This window comes from Suricata suricatta, chromosome 14, assembly GCF_006229205.1.
Source record: "Suricata suricatta isolate VVHF042 chromosome 14, meerkat_22Aug2017_6uvM2_HiC, whole genome shotgun sequence".
Lineage (NCBI taxonomy): Eukaryota > Metazoa > Chordata > Mammalia > Carnivora > Herpestidae > Suricata > Suricata suricatta.
This window is the reverse complement of record NC_043713.1, coordinates 24,398,629-24,416,160: the sequence shown is the minus strand read 5'-3', so window position 1 is coordinate 24,416,160 and position 17,532 is coordinate 24,398,629. Positions and strand designations below refer to the sequence as shown.

The 17,532-nt window shown below is 43.8% G+C and overlaps 1 protein-coding gene across 2 annotated transcripts in view; it reads right to left on the bottom strand.

The window, feature by feature from the left end:
* DYM (dymeclin) overlaps positions 1–17,532 on the bottom strand; it is a 334,407-nt gene that overhangs the window by 40,821 nt on the left and 276,054 nt on the right. For both annotated transcript variants that reach the window (XM_029923001.1, XM_029923002.1), the window contains one exon: positions 8,006–8,119. In XM_029923001.1, coding sequence (XP_029778861.1) covers positions 8,006–8,119 — 114 coding nt within the window. The remainder of the gene's footprint in view (positions 1–8,005; positions 8,120–17,532) is intronic.

Sequence of the window (17,532 nt, the reverse complement as noted above, 5' to 3'; positions counted from 1 at the left end):
GACAGAAAGACACGCAGCTGCGAGGCGGTGGAAGGAGAGGAGGCCAGAGGCAGGATCCACAGGGAAACAAGAACCAGAGCTGAGAGTGAGGCTCCAGGGGGCCCTGTGTGCTGGGCCACAGGAAAGCCTCTCCTGGCCACCGGCCTCGGGAGGAAGGAGGGGAAGGGGCCACCAGTTAGGAGGCTAGGGTAACAGACTGCCTGAGATGTGGGGAAGCAGAGCGGCCGAGTGGGAGTGTGGAGGGAAAGGAGAGATTTGGGAAACAAAGAATTCACAGAACTGGTGGCATTTCTGAGTTAGAGTGGATATTGGCTGATCACGTTTCCATGGGAGGAAATCCACGAGGACACAGGAGCGTGTGGCTGTGGACCCGCTGACGGGAGTGTCTGTGGGACCTGGAGGCGGGCCACCCAGTAGCAGGTGGGCACGCCCGGGGGGCACTCAGAAATCAGCTCTGGGGACAGGCAGCTGACAAGAAACTTGGGGTGCGGATGGGGAGAGACACCCAGTAGGACAAAAGGGGCAGTTTTTAAGCAAGTCAATATTAAGAAGCTATGAAAAACTTCTTGAAATTTCAGTTAACTAGATTTCTCTTTACACAACAGAGAAAGTATTCTAAAAAGTGAATATAAAATAAAGGTTTTAAAAGGAGCCTGGTGTGAAACTGGCCACCCGCCTTTAGTTCCTATGCTTTATCAAGTGAATGAGATGAGAAGTTCAATTAATGTCAGTGACTTATATTGTCCCATAGCTTCCTATTTATGCTAAAAGGGATGTTATCTTCTGGTCAATTCCCCCCTGAAACACATGGCCTAATATTCAAACACTAGATATGGTAAAATTCTTATTTCTCAAATCACAGAGCATTAACGAAGTCAAAAAGAAGAGGGAACCCAGGGACTTTAAGTGACTGAACACGAGGTGCTGTGGCAGGGGTGCGAGAAGTCGCAGAGGCCCAGCTGCCTGCTGACCCATCGCCATGACACTCCAGTGGCTCATGGGAGTCAGGAACACGGCCTGGGGTGGACGCAGACAGTGGGAACTTTGAGCTGTGGCTTCTAACTCAGCTCCCGGAGGACACACTAACTTTATTTATTTCCTTCCAAACCCTAAAGCAGAAATCAGCGACTCAGGATTTCAGAGTCTGTTCTTTATGTCTCTGTTTATGCAGGAGGGTCTGAAAAAACTAATTACCTGGTATTGCCTTTCCCAGACTTCATGGAATACCAGCAAGAAGAGGATGTTTAGAATGACATTAATACTATTTACTCTGAACAGCCAAGTTGTTTAACTATATAGACAGATTTATCCAAAGAGTATATGTTCCCACACAGGATATTGCACAAATATTTTAGAAGGCTCTGTCAAATAACATTTGATTGAAAAATATTTTATTTGGTTGAAAGTCAATTACTATGCCATGGGCTTCCAGATCTTAATGTTTACTTGCCCAAAATTGGAAGAATAACTCTTCTACAAATTTGGCTTCAGTCCCATAAAGCAAGGGGAACTTCAGAAACTTCTGCGTCATCTTCAGCTGACATTAGCTGACTATTTCTCATGAGCAAGGAGCACTATGCGCCTCTTAACAACCCAAAGGGTAGTTGGAAAGGACTTGGAATTTTCCTCATGTTTAATTTATATTTTGAGAAAGAACAAATCAGTAGCTACACACACTTCTATACTTTCACAAAGACCTTATTACAACAGCATTTCCAGTTTAAAGAAACCTCCTTTCCGTCAATCTTATGCACAAAGCTATTATTATGTGCCTGACAATTATTTTATCAGTATATATTAGTAAACCAGCCAAAAGGCAATAATGTGCTGTCATGTGGTATAATACAAATATTATTCAACACACAGCTTGAATTTTCAATCAACTCTAGATACAGCAGTATTCTATGAATTAAACTCTAGAGGTTTTAAGTGATTCGTTTTATTATAAACACTCAATCCAAAAAGATGATTAAAATAATTGAGATAAGGCTTGATTATAAAGATAAACAGCCTTTTTCCTGGTAACATCTGTGGTAATAATGTGCTATCATTTAAACCAACTGAGGATGACTCACCATCTGTGAATAAATATAACTGCAGCTTCTTTTCTAGTACTGGGGATGGTTTGCTTTCTTTTCTTTTCTTTCTTTTTTTTTCTTTTTCTTAAAAAAAATCATCCCTCCTCCTTCATCTGTCCCTCTTGCAACCACAGAGTGAGATGGTAATCTGAAGTTAGGAGTACAGTTTCTCGCTATGTTTCATAACAAAACGAACTGGCATCTAAGGGATTTACCCATGACCTTGGTCTCCACAAGATCTTGTGGAGAGTTAACTGGCCTAGGACCTTTTACAGATCAATCAATCTCTCTCTTTAGCCATAATCCTGAAAAACAAAGAGTCATCCTTTCATTTATGCATTACTGTCTCAAATATAGAGAATGCTTTCTTTCTGAACATAGTATAATGAATGAACAACCTACTAACATTCAAACATATAGCCTGTATACCGTAATCCGTATTGCTTCAAGTAAATACTAGAGTGAACTAATTAGCGTTCAATATCTGCTATGGTTCATGGAGGGGCCCTTGGGCCAGGGGCATTCACCAAAGGAACTGGAAAATACAGTGTGGGATTGAGGTGGATAGGAAAAAAATGAACTAAAGACACAATTAGTAAGCAATACTCTGGAAGAAAGGAGCTAAGGTTTATCGCAGGGGAGAGACGGATATAAAAGAAGAAAATTATGAGGTAGGACAGCAAAGCGAGGAAGCACTGGCTGTCCACAGAACAGGAAGGGAACAAAGAAAGGTAGAGTGAGCAGAAGGATATATAAAGTTCTAAGAAGAAGGTTGCCTAGTGCCGTGGTCTTGTCTCCTAAATACCATTTATTAAAAAAAACAAAAACTGGAACCAGAGCTCATTGGATAATTGGTTGATTCCAGGACTGGATCAGGAAAAACATGAGATGAATCTTGAGCATCTTGCACCCCAGAAAAGTAAAAGTGTGCTCAAAACAAGATTGGGGCATGCCACAAGACACAGGCACCAACCTGGAGGAGCTCCCACCGGCCTAAGCTAGAACAATTTGAGCAACAAAATAAATAAGTGCTAGTACTGAATTATACTTATTAACAGAACACAAAATTATCAGTAGGTAAACGCTACAGTAATAAACTATGCAGGTAAGATCCACCAATGGATGATAAATTCAGTGGGCAAAAATTTCGTGGAGAAACAGGATATTAGCAAAGTCTCACTCTGAAGAGAGTATCAATTGTAAAGGGAAAAACAATGACTTTTTCCAGGAGAAATCTGGTAGACACATCAACCAAATGATCAAGGAAAACCATCATCAGTAGTGAGACATGTTGGCATCAGGTGCCTCCTGATTCTATGCACTGAGAAGGATGCAACATCACTTCTATGAGTATTTTGGTGAATACACGTAATTTCAATGTAATCATGAGAAAACCCAACCACAGGGACAGTCTGCAAAACAACTGAGCAGCACCATCCACACTGTCAAGGTCATGAAAGGTCAGGAAAGACTGAGGAATGCTAACAGATTGCAGGAGAGTAAGAAAAGCAAAATGCAAAGTGGGATCTGGATAGGACTAGGGAGCCAAATAAAGAACACTAGGAGAAGGAAAACAGGAATATTCACATAAGGTCTGTAATCCAGGTAATAGTAGTATACTCACATTAACTTTGTGTTTTTTTATTAAAATTTTTAATGTTATTTTTGAGAAAGAGATGAGCAGGGGAGGGGCAAAGAGAGGGGGAGACACAATTTGAAGCAGGCTCCAGGCTCTGAGCTGTCCGCACAGAGCCCAATTCAGGGCTCAAGCCCATGGACCATGGGATCATGACCTGAGCTAAAGTCAGACACGACTGAGCCACCCAGGTGCCCCAATTTTCTGATTTTGATGTTGTATTTGAGTTATGTGTGTTGTTAACATTAGGGGAACCTGAATGAAGTTTTTATATGAACTCTACCTACTGTTTTTGCAACTTTTCTGGGAAGTCTAAAATTATTTTAAAAGAAAATGTAGAACAAAAAACAGCAAGGCAGTACTGATTCAACGATCTTCCCTTTGCTTCCCAATGCAGACTATCCTCCTCCTCTGTATTTTCCCTCCCATCTACTGCTCCCTAGAATAGCAAACATTTTACTTATTTATCTGGTTGTCCATTTCTGCCCACCAAAAAATAAGCTCTATGAAGGCAGGCGTTTTTATCTGTTTTGTCCAGTGCTGTCTCTACAGTCTAGTACGGAGCCTGACACATATGGGGGGAGAAAGTTAAATGAATTAAAATTGTGAAGAGGAAGGTAGAATAAAAATAAAGCAGGTCTGGAGATAGAAAATTTTACTCCTGAGCCTGTGAATTCCAACAAATCCCTGTTTCCTCTTTATAGCATATAAAGAGAGCATTTCATTCATCTTCTCATCCTATCTACAGAGTACCTATTAGGTATAAGACACTGAAGTATGCATCAAGGGGACACAGATGACCAAGACATGAGCCCTCTTCTCAAGCAAGTCAGTGCTGAGTGGGAGAGAGAAAACATTTGAACCACTATGCACAGGGTGGAAGGCGCCAGGAGTCTCACCAAATGTAAGTAGCAAATGCCGTGGGTATTTAGAGGAGGGAAACATATGTAGGGTGAGAAGTAAAAGGAAAGGCTTCACAACAGTTCACAAACTCAGCGAGGTCTTAAAATGCTTAGGATGAGTAAGCAAAGAGCAAAGAGGCGAGGGGCTGAGACCCTGGGAAGAGAGAACTGTGTAAGCAAATCTAAACGTGCAGGACGGAGGAGGCAGAAGGCATAGAGATCATTCTGGTCTGCTGGAAGTAAGGGAAGTATGGAGAGCAGAGCCCGGAATGGGAGCTGGTGGCGAGACGTGCCTGGTCTCAGAGTCCTGTGCAAAGACTCCAGACTTTACCTGGCAGTGGCAGGGTGCTCACCTCTAAGTCATTTTGAAGAGGAAGAGGGTGTTACTAGGGCACTGCTCTACAAAAATTCTTCACTGGGGGACGCCTGGGTGGCTCAGTCGGTTAAGCATCTGGCTTCGGCTCAGGTCATGAGCTCACGGTTCGTGGGTTCAAGCCCCACGTCAGGCTCTGTGCTGACCAATAGCCCAGAGCCTGGAGCCTGCTTTGGATTCTGTGTCTCCCTCTCTCTCTGACCCTCCCCTGCTCGCGCTGTCTCTTTCTCTCTCAAAAATAAATAAAAACATTAAAAAAAAAATTCTTCACAGAATTTTGGAAGATGGAAGTCCAGACTGTTAACTGCAAGAAATCTCTGGGATCATCCTTTATAAGTTAAAAAAAAATTTTTTTTAAAGTTTATTTATTTATTTAGAGAGAAAGCAAGAGTGCTAGCGGGGGAGGGGTACAGAGAGAGAGAGAGAGAATTCTAGGCAGGCTCCATATGTTAACGCAAGACCCCAAAGCGGGGCTCCAACTCATGAACTGTGAGATCAGGACCTGAGCCCAGATCAAGAGTTGGAGGCTTACCCAGCTGAGCCACCCAGGCATGCCTGCAACTTTTTATAATAGAAATTCTTTCAACCGTCTTTCTTACGTTATGGACTGAGTCCCCTGCCGGCTGGTGCTCTTCCTATGCTTCCACCCAGACCTCGTCGTGAATACTTTGTGATTTCCTGGAAGCGTGTCTGGGCTGCTAAACAACTTAAGTTGTCAGGAAACATTTTCTTAGGTTGAACTAACCCCAGTCTTGGTTCAATTTCTACCTGCTATCCTCTGGCCTACAGTGAACTGCTTAGCTCCTCTTTTACCGAATAATCCCGAAAGCTGCTGCAGTTTTTATGTGTTCCTGAAGTCTTCTCTTCTCCAGGTTATACATCCTCTATTCCTCACCTTACGTGGGTTACAGGGTCATTACTGTAACTGCACCTGGGCCTGCACCCAGCCTGGTTTACGAACGTAATGCTCAGTCACGTTGCTCCCACACCCCACAGTGCCCTTCTGAGCCTCTGTTTCTTGGCTGGTAAGTATCCCTACGTCCTCAGCCCTGCATGAAATCTCCCGGCCGTACTTCTTTAACTGAAACTCAGCTTTCCCCTTGGGGCTCTGATTCCCCTGGAGCTTCTGGAAGTTAGAGGTTGCTCATTCTCCAAGGTCTGGAGGGGAGCTGGCGCCCTCTTTGTTTTCATTATTGTCTCCTGGTTATTATTCCTCTATCCTTAAGGAGAAGGCTCTGCTCACAGGGGGCTGGTACCAGCTTGGTCTCATCTGTGTGCACCTGCCACCTACGGCCATTGACTGACTACAGCATCTGGCTCACAGTCTCTCTCTCCACCTACGGCTTATCGTCCTGAGGGACTAGGAAGCATTTGTGAACGACCAGCCCACCCCTGGCTTCCAGGTCACTAATGGGCTCAACCTCACTGAGTTCCATTCACAGGCACAGTGCTTCAGACCCTCGCTCACGGCCAGAGCCAGACCACGCCATCACCAAGATGCTCCACTTCTGCGATCTCTGGTCTAAACACACTGTTCTTGAGCCCCGTTTCCATTTACTGCCACTGCACTCTCTCTCTGATCCCATTCAAATCCCCTTCCAGATACTTCTGTGACCCTTTCCTTCCAGTCTCCTGATAGCTCTACTTCTCCACTGACTTAGCGTAGACACCAAGATCCACCATACCCTATACGCAGCCACTCCAATCTTCATGGGTTTTTGAACTGGTTCCCGTGGTGTCGTTCAAGTAAACTGGAAACAACACTTGCGCGCCCTCAAAAAACACAACACACACACCCTCAAAGCACAAAAAGCCTACGAAGTCTTACTTTATGTAAGAATGGAAACGCTATGAACTCCTTACATTTAAAGAATTGTCAGGAAGAGAGGAAAGTCAAAGCCGGAGGGGCTGGTGAACTGTAATCGGTTTCTCCACACGGTGGAGCCATTTTAGCTGATAAACAAACCTCGCTGCTGTTTACTTTCCGTGGAACTTGTGTGAGTGGTTATGATGACTCATGTGCTATTGTTTTACAAACTCTGCTGTTATAACTGGAAGTATTTTCCCATCCTACAACAATCTCTCTCAAGCACTCCGAAGCAGTGGGTCTGTGATAGTGCTAAAAACACAGCGCCCCAAACAGTAACGCTGCAGCAGAAGTTGGCTGTGATCAAACACTGGGATGAAGAAGGCCAAACAATGATGCCCTGTGTTGTTATTCTGGGAACGAGCACTCTAGAAAAATGAGGGGTAATGAGGTAAACACTGAAGAGAAGCATTCAAGAGAAAATGTGCGACAATGCTGTATATTCACAAAATACTCACTTTATGTCTTTTTTTTTTTTTTGAGAAATTTCGTCTTAGAGTGGGAGTTTCATATCATGAGAAACTGAACGTGCAAATGCTAAGTGCCTTCGTAAGATACCCTATTTCCTTGCCTCCCCCAAGAGATGCTTCTCTTTCCAGAGCTCCGCGCAGGCAGACAGAGAGTGGTGTGGGGATTCTGAGCGCGGACTCTGGAGCCAGACTGAGTAGGAATCTCCCAGTTCCAAGGTGTTCTGGCTGTGTGGTCGTTTAACCTCTCTGTGCATCAGTTTCTTCATCTGAAAAGTTAGGGTGAAACACTACCCGCCTCCAAGGGTTGTGAGGATCAAAGGGAATAAAGGACGCAAGACACCGAGAACACCACAGGGTGCTGAGTGACCACTATGTGTGGCCCGGTCTGTGGTCATCACTACCACCAGTGCCTTCCCATCAACCCCTGATACTTGTAAGACTGACTTATTTCACGGGGCTAAAAAAGGAAGGTGTTCCTTTATTCACAGTATACGGTGTGGTGTGAAGGGGCTGGTCCTCCTTGGGTTGTTTTCTTCTGGAAAACTGTCAGAATCCCTCTGCGTCACGGTTCTGTGAACCAGCATGGAGCAGAGAAGGCAGTAGGGACCCTTTTCTAGCACAAGTACTGACTGGTAAGCGGTAACACTCTAGGGACGCAAGTTTCCTTCCCCAGTCTTACCTTCAGCCTGTCTTTGGGCAGCGCGACAGCCCCCTGCTTGATGATTTCCAGGACCCGTTCGACAGAGAGCTCAGCTCCAGCTTGCAGCAACCTTGAGCTGAAGAAGGTGATCACCTGGAATGAAAAGCGTGATCTTTTAAACAAGCAGATGTGCACGCTACCTCTCTCACATGGCGGGTCCACTTCTTTTTTTTTCTAATGTTTTTTATTTATTTTTGAGAGACAGAGACACTGCGAGCAGGGGAGGGTCAGAGAGAGAGGGAGACACAGAATCTGAAGCAGGCTATAGGCTCTGAGCTGTCAGCACAGAGCGCGACATGGGGCCTGAACACACGAACCGTGAGATCATGACCTGAGCTGAAGCTGGATGCTCAACCGACTGAGCCACCCAGGCGCCCTAGCAGGTCCATTTCCTAGAGTGACCCGGCTTTACTCTGCTCGCTCTCTTGCACACGGTCCTCTCTCAAAGGGTTTGATGGCTGAGTCAGAGCCAGCAACTGAACATTCCAGGCAGGTGACCCAAGCTGTGGCTTAAGCAAGCCTCTGGGGTTCTGCTCCTTCAGTGTGCGTCCTCCCCTTGCATTTATTTGTATTTCACTGAGAGGGTGGCACCCATCAGAAGGTGGGAAGAGAAAGCTAAAGCTTAAAATCTGTCAATTTTGAGGCTTACTAACTGGTAACTCTCAAAAAATAAAAAAAAGGCTTAAGGAGAAAACAATCTGAAGCTAATGGCTAAAATGATGTTTGGGGGATCATTTATTAATGGAATGTATTCGCCACACTCTTATCGCTGATCAGTTGGGAGAATCACAGCAAGCTAGAATTGCTTTTGTTTCATGTCACAGCAAAGCCTGAACTGGGCAGCAAGAAGCTAATAACAGAGGTGCTCTGCAAATAACACTGTCCTTTAATACTGGTCACTAAAGGGGTGCCTGAGTGGCTCAGTCCATTAAGTGTACAGCTTCAGCTCAGGTCATGATCTTGCGGTTTGTGGGTTCGAGCCCCTTAGCAGGCTCTGTGCTGGCAGCTCAGAGCCTGAAGCCTGCTTCGGATTCCATGTTTCTTTCTTTCTCTGCCCCTCCCCCCACTCAGGTTCTGTCTCTCAAAAGTAAATAAATGTAAAAAATATTAAAAAAAATTTAATAGTGGTCACTAAAAACTAAAAGAATGCCATTATTATTTTTTTAATGTTTTATTTATTTTTGATACAGAGAGAGACAGAGCATGAGAGGGGGAGGCGCAGAGAGAGAAGGAGACACAGAACCGGAAACAGGCTCCAGGTTCTGAGCTAGCTGTTAGCACAGAGCCTGACGCGGGGCTCGAACCCACGAACGCGAGATCTGACCTGAGCCGAAGTCGGAGGCTTAACCGACTGAGCCACCCAGGCGCCCCGGGATGCCATTATTTTTTAGGACATCATTTTAAGATCAAGATGTTAATAAATTAGAAGACTATACGTCATTTTTTTAATTCAAGAGAATAACCTAAGTATTTACAGTGAGACACATAAAAATATAAAAATCTGTTTTGTGAGAAAGTTGAATATTTCCATTTACAGGTTTTCTATTTTATATGTGAAAGAGAAAAGCTAGTTTAAAAAAATTACCTAACTGTAGATACAAAATACCTTTTTCTACTCATTAAAATATGAGCATTAAAATGAATCTGGATGATTAACAATCCTGGGTTTTACTCATCACAAAGGCTTCACATTACTGACAGCAAACACAGTACTGGTCAGAGTCAAAGCACTGGTTGTCACAGTAAATACAAATCCGCAATGCAAACCCCTGCTTGACAAGTTTTCCACCGTGTCCTGTAACGGAGCGTCTGCTCCAGGACAAGGTGGGCGCCGGCTCTGCCCTTTCCTTGGTGTCACGTGTCCTTCTATTGCACTGCCTTGGATTGCTGGCTCCTTTGCAGGACTCTCACCAATCCTCTGTCTTAGAGGCTTTAGTTGGTTAAATCTAGATTTATAGCCGCGAATAACACACCACAAGGAACTGTAGGTGAGCGAAGGTGCAAGTGCCGCCGAGCCCTCTGAGCAGCTGACTCAGCGAGCCTGGCAGGCTGTCCCTGCCAATCCTAAGAATTAGGAAAACTCAATCTCCTTATTTTGAGATGAAGAAAGAAAAGCTCTGAAACAGTCTTCCCTCGCTGCTATAGGCGGTGGGTACAACCTCTGGGTGTATGTCCCCATCCATTTCAGAGGCTGCTGACGGAGAGAACAAAGTGTATCAAAGCAAAGCCGACTGCGTGGTGTTCGAATCCAGATACCGCAACCCACACGAGAGCGTGCGGACACGTTGCAGCATCACAGAGGGACGGAATGCAGTGGTGATCCACTCTTGTTCCCTCCGGACCCCATGTGCCCTGCCCTCCGGCCTCAAGGAACTCCCGCTCCCACCAGGAGAGCTGCGGGGTAGGCAGAAGACTCAGTTTCTTCAAACTGGCTCCCAGTCATTTGTTCTAAGCTGATAATCTCTTGTCGTATTCAAACTCATACTGCTTAAAAAATGATACACCTACCACTTCCAGAAGGGAAGTATCATTTATGTATCAAAAAAGAAGGGAATGGACATCTAACTGCATGTTTACTATGGACCATGTGCTCTACTATAAATTAATTCTCACCACAATCCAGTGAGCTGGTAAAGCTCTGTCCTACAGATGACTCAACAGGATGTGTGAGAGAGAGAGAGAGAGAGAGAGAGAGAGAGAGAGAGACTGACTTGCCCCAAGTTAGCCAGATCAGTGTCTGGAGGGAAAATGGTACTTGGATGCTCTTTCTTACTCTATCATATTGTCTCCAGTTGTTCTTACAGAACAGAAGCCTTCTTTTTCTTTTTAATTTTTTTTTATAGTTTGAGACAGAGCACGAGTGGGGGAGGGGCAGAGAGAGAGGGAGACACAGAATCTGAAGTAGGCTCCAGGCTCTGAGCTGTCAGTACAGAGCCTGACGCGGGGCTCGAACCCACGAACCGTGAGATCATGACCTGAACTGAAGCTGGATGCTCAACCGACTAAGCCACCCAGGCGTCCCTCAAAGGCAACTTTTCAAAGGAAGGAATTTCTCCCTGACCATGCACAGCTTTCCTTCACGCACCATGTCTGGCTATAATTCCTGAAATCGAAGTATAGAACGTTAACTTCAATGATGCTATTAATTGTGAACAATAATTATCCAAGGTCATGTTCTGATTAATCAGCTGCACCCTTTGAGTAATGTCACAATCACACTTAACCATTTATTATTAAACCAGTGAGTGATCATTAGAACACAGATTTACTGAAGTGAAAGGCTTTGGTGGGGTAGATGAGGGTAAAGAAGAAGTCAGTCTGCATTAGAGAGGCATTCTTGCTTGCTAAACGGCCATTCTTCCAAGAGGTAAAAGTAGAGAGCTAAGCTTTTTTTTTTTCTTAAGACAATAATAAACATGTTTTGAAAAGTAAAACACACATGTATTTTCTCATTGATTCTTAGTTTTCCCTCAAGTTTCTGTGTTTTAATTAATATGTGCGTTAACAGCCTATTCAGTGGGAGAAGTCTCCAGAAGATTTACAAAGACAATAGGTGATATTTTCGAGAAAGATGCAGTATTGTTGGAGGACAAGTTGTAGATTAAACATGTGTGATTAAATAGATTTGACCTCGTGGTAATGTGGGCTGTGAAGTGCCCAAAGTCAGAAGGTGTAGTTTGGGTCCTGCCTCGGCTACTTCCTGGCTACCTGACTTGTCAGACACTCCGCCTCCTCCGTGCGTAGCATCCTGCAGCTGCTCAGGGCACCTGCCGGGGTCAGATGCTTGGGCTTAATTCCTAGCTCTGCTTATAAATGTAGACAGGCTATTTAACTTCTCTATGCCTCAGTTTCCTGATCTATAAGTGAGGAAAAACAGTGCTTGCCTCATGGGGGGGGGGGTGTTGTTCAAATTAACTAAGTTAATACCTTCGAAGGGCAAAGAGCAATGCCTGGCACCTGGTAAGTGCTCATGAAGTTTCAGCTTCCGGCATTATCATTAGGTGTCTCTCAGTATCGTCATTTATAAAGTGACAAAGGTGCCCTACATACTGTGTAGGAAACAACTGTAATACATGTTAGACTTATGGGTAAACCAAACCAGACAGGAGTAGCAAGTGCGATCTGCTGAGGATCCCAGGAAAGCCTGCTGGTTAAAACCCAACATGATCATCTGACTATGTTACTGAGGGCCAATTTAAAACTCTTCTATTTTTACTTGATGAATCTGTGCATGACCTTTCTCTTTCAAAAAAATTTACATTTTATTATTTTCAGAAAATTTAAACAGTACAGAGCTGAGGAAGTTTTGATAGTTTGCTTTTATTTTAAATCATGAAAGAATGCTGAATTTTGACAATTTTTTTTAATGTATTGAGATGACTGTTTGGTCTCTTTTCTTTAGTCTGTTAATGTGAATCACACTAGCCTTGAATTCCTGGGCTACATGATAATTGAGCGTGCTGCATTATTCTTTTGATACACTGCCAGCTTCCATTTGCTAATATTTTGAGAATTTTTATGTCTGTGTCTATGAGTGATACAGACATGTAATTTTGTTTTCTTGTAAGATCTCTGTCCAGTAGTGGAATTAGGGTAATAATGTCCTTATAAAATGAGCTGGGGAGTATGTCCTCCCCTTGTATCATATGGAGGAGTCTGCACTGAGATAGTAATACTTCTTTCTTAAAAGTCTGGTAGAATTCAAGGGTGAAGCCATCCAGGCCTGGAATTCTCTTTGTTGGTAAATTTTTAAGTATTAGTTCAGTATCTGTTAAAGATCTATTTCTTCATGAGTAAGTTTTGAAAGTCTTTGTCTTACGAGGAATTTGTCCATTTCATCTAAGTCATCAAATTTACAGCCAGAGACTTACTCATAATATAACCTTATTATCCTTTTAATGTTCCCACTAGCATTCCTGATAGGCAATCTGGGTCTTCTTTCTCCTCTTGATGAGTTTGGCTACAGATTTCTCAGTTTTGTAAGTTGTGGGTTTTCTTCCCCCTCAAATAACCAGCTTATGGTATTACCAGTTTTGTCTTCTTTCTTTTTCTATTTCACTGATATCTTGTTCTTCTTTTTTTTTCCTTGCTTTGGGTTTAATTTATTCTTTCTAGCTTCTTAATGTGGAATCTTATAATTTATTCAAGACTTTTCTTCTTTTCTAATAGAAGTATCTAATACTATAAATTTCCCTTTCACTTTATCCCACAAATTCTGACACATTACCTTTTAATTTTTGCTAACCCTAAAATACGTTCTTTTTACCTCTGACCTCCTCTCTATGATGCATAAGTGCACTGCTTACTTTCCAAGTATTTGGGGGAATTTTCCAGATGTCTTTCTTATTGATTTCTAGTTTAATTTCATTGTGATCAAAGAACATATTCTACATGATTGCAAGTCTTTTAAATTTGTTGAGGTTTGTTTTATGGTCCTGTCTATGGTCCATCTCAGTGACTGTTCCATATGCACCACTGATGACGGGTGGAATGTTCTCTAAGTGTCAGTGAAATCGGGTTGGTAGTATTGCTTGGGTCTTCCACATCATTACTAATTTTCTAGTTATCGTATCAGTTACTGAGATGGAAGTGTTAAATTCTCCAATTATAATTAAGGATTTGAGTATTTCTTCTTGCAATTCTATCAGCTCTTGCTTTGAGTATTTTGAAAGCCCTGCTGTTAGGTGTGTCTACATCTGGGCTTGTTAAGTCTTTGTGGTAAATTACCCTCTCTACTGTTGCGTGCTGTCCCTCTTTATCTCTGGTAATGCTCCTTTTTCTGAAGTCCACTTTGCTGATAATATGGTCACTCCAGCTTTCTTTTAATTAATGCTTGCATGATAAGACTTCTTTCAGTCTTTTACTTTTAACCTATCTAGCTCTTTCTATTTACAGTGAGTTCTTATGACAGCATAGTTAGATTTTTACCTTTTATCCAATCTGAAAAAAAATCTCTTTTAATTGAGGCACTAAGATTATTGACAGGGCTGGATTTAAATTTACCACACTGCCTGTTGTTTTCTCATTGTGCCACTATTATTATTATTATTGTTACTTTTTTAAAGTTTGTTTATTTTGAGAGAGAGTGCATGCACAAGAGTGAGCACGCATGTGGAGGGGGGAGGGGCAGAGAGAGAGAGGGAGACAGAAAATCCCAAGCAGGCTCCTCGTTGTCAGTGCAGAGCCTGCTGCGGACTCAATCTCATGAACCATGAGAATCACGACCTGAGCTGAAATCAAGAGTGGGACACTGAACCACCTGAGCCCCCCAGGCGCCCCTTTCTACTACTATTTGTTCTGCTTCCCCCCCTGCCCCCCGCCTTTGGATTAAATATAATTTTATGATTTGATTTTATCTCCATATTTGGCTTACCAGCTATCTCTTTCTTTCTCTTACTTTGTGGTTGGCTTCGAGTTTATAATAGACATCTTGCATTTATCAGTCTACCTTTGAATAATATTATACCATTTCCTATGCGAAGACCTGAAGAACTTGGCCCTACTTGCAAGTTAATACGTCAGCCGCTGTTTTGTGGGTCCTGGAAGGCTACGGAGATTTCTGGGTCAGTTATTAGTCAACCCGCAGAAGCAAACAGAGCACTGGCATTTTTTCATGTGTTCCTCAAGTCCCAATTTGCACAAAGGTGGTTTGAAGAGGGCTGGGTGACCTTCCCACCCCTGACCCAAGATGCAGTAGGTTATATTCTAGGAAGAATGGAACCCAAGTCTGTTATAAGAGGCAGCATGCAGGCCTCCCTTTGGCTCCTGAGGGAGACACAGACATGCCCCAATCCCACGCCTATGTTCTCTTTGCCTGGGACCCTCTGACCCCAGATGTCCGCACGGCTTACTCTCTACCTCCTTCAAGTCTTAGCTCAGATGCACCTTCTCAGAGAGGCCTTCGCTGACTGTGCTCCTTCGGTTTGCAACTTCCCCCCCTTATTCCAAGCAGCCGGCACTCATTCTTCTTCTTTCTTCTTATGTTTTGCTTAAGAAATTGGGTAGATATTGATGTCATTTACTGAAATAAGGAAAACTGCAGGAAAAAAGTTGGTTCATTCTGGGTTTGACTTTTTTTTGAGGAAAACAAAGAATTCTGACTTAACTTTGCTCAAAATTTGTGGGATCGTCAGGTAGACAAGCGAATGCACTGGTCTGGAGCTCGGTAACGAGGGTCGGGTTTGGAAATGCACAAAACTCTCACATGAAGAGTAACACCGTACAGAGATAAAAATAGTTCCTGCCTTTAACATACTACATGATTGTTACCCTTCATTGCCTCTGTTCTTTACTTATATTTAGCCATGAAATTTCTTTCACGTCTTCTCTCGTTTGGTGCGGTAATTCAATTGTCCTGCTACTTAATTCAGCAAGGCCATGTCGCCTTATAGATGGGAGGGACAGGTAGCAGCGGCTAATAGAAATCTGGCCACTTGAACTCCTTCAGCAGAAGTTATAAGTGCTCCAAGGCTGGTCTCTCCTGTCTCAGATATTCAACACTGCTGCATGTCTCAATGAAAAATATCAACTCTGAACTCCGTCAGCTAAAAATAACAGTAATTCATAGTCTACCAACACTTTTCAAGGTTAACTCCATGAAAATAGATATAGAAAAAGGCTAGTGGGAGCCAAATTTCAGGGGCATTTAGGGCAGGGAAGGGGAAGGCAAAGTGCTGAAAGAGGCAAAAAGTAGAGATGTTATTTTTATCTCTATTGTGGCATTCTTTTCAAAAGATGTAAGAGTTTCAAATGCTTTCTGAATGAACTTCCACTGGGCCTTGTGCTGCCCTGGATGGCAGTTATTCAACAAAAAGTTGCTGGGGAACCTGCTCATTTGAAATCTTACTTGAGGATTTTCCAAATGAATGCTGAAAGCACGGTTTCTAGTACGAACACCTGGATTCAAGGCCTGGCTGGGTGACGTACTGGCAAAGTGACCTTGGGCCGACCATTTTCCTCGCCAGCTCAGGAAAGTGAGCGCTGGATGGGGTCCAATGCGCACCCTGCTTCATTTCCACTCAGCCACACCCTGCGTGAAGCACAGTGAGGTCCCTTTCTTTCCTCATCTTCGCTCTGTTTTTTACATCTTTCAAAGGAAACTAAGTTTCAAATGGGTGTGATTTAAAGCCTCTGCATGGTTCTCGCGTGTCTTTTCAAAAACCAATAGGGCCCTTCTGAGATATTTTTAAGGATGTCAACCACCTGCTTACTAAGAAGGATACTCAGTTCTACCGCTGGTGGACTAAAGAGCGATCTGACATCATTCGAGGTGATCCTGAGAGAGAAAGGAGCTGGGGAGATCTCCAGGGCTGTGGATATGGCCAGAGGCTCCTCGGCAGCGCACGCGACGCCGTGGGAACGTTCCGTGCAGGGGTACAGTGGGCAGGCACGGTGATTACAAACATGGGCATGGGCTTTATCGTCAAACTGCCTGGTCTGAGTCCTGACTCTATGACTTTTTGTGACTGTGAGCAAGGTAAAATCTTTCTAAGCTGAAAATTAAAATGAAATATACCTCATGTACAGCCTTTCCCCAGAAAGCTGGTGCGCAATATACGCTCTTGCCAACATGAAGTGGTAAGCCAAGAAGGGCCAAAGTCACCCGAAGGAGGCAGGTGAGGGAAATTCCCAGGAACATGCCGCCGCGGGGTGGGGGGTCCAGGGCACAGTGTAACTGGGGCAGGAAGGTCTCCAAGGAAAGGATGGAAACAAACATTTTATCTGATCTGCTCGACCATTTTGAGAGGAGTTTTAGAGTTATGTCTGAAAGTCTGCAGCTGTATCAGCAACTAGATGCCTGTAACGCATAAGAAAGGCCCGGGGCGCCTGGATGGCCCAGTCGGTTGAGTGTCTGAGCCCCACGCTGGGCTCGCTGCTGTCAGCCTGTCAGTGCAGAGCCCGCCGTGGATTCTCTGTCCCTTTCTCCCTCTAGCCTTTCCCCGCTTTTCTCTCTCTCAAAAAATAAATAAAACATTAAAAAAAAAAGGCCCAGAATCCAGAACACATCAAGTATCTGCACAAAGATAAACAACAGAAAATCTGGCAAAGGACTTGAATGGAAACTCATAAAAGAGGAAACGTGTAAGGGATGGGGAAGAAATGCTCATCCTCAATGTAATCAAGAAATTACAGATTAAAACGGTGAGAAAGGGGCTATCACAAAACTGACAAAACGAAGGGTTCATGGGAAGTAACAGAACCTCTCACACGGCTGGTCAGAGTCCAACAGGCACCCATGGAAAGCAGTCTGGCACCAAACACTGTCATGTGAGTAATCCCACTTCCGGGTGTGCATCTCAGAAAAAGCCATATGCATATGCTTACTTATCACCAAACTCACGTCCTTCTACTTGTGTAAGAACTGAATTATTGACGGGGCCCCTGGGTGGCTCAGTTGGTTGAGTGCCTGACTTCAGCTCAGGTCATAATCTCGCAGTTCATGAGTTCAAGCCCTGCACTGGGCTCACTGCTGTGAGCACAGAATCCGCTTTGGATCTTCTGTTCCC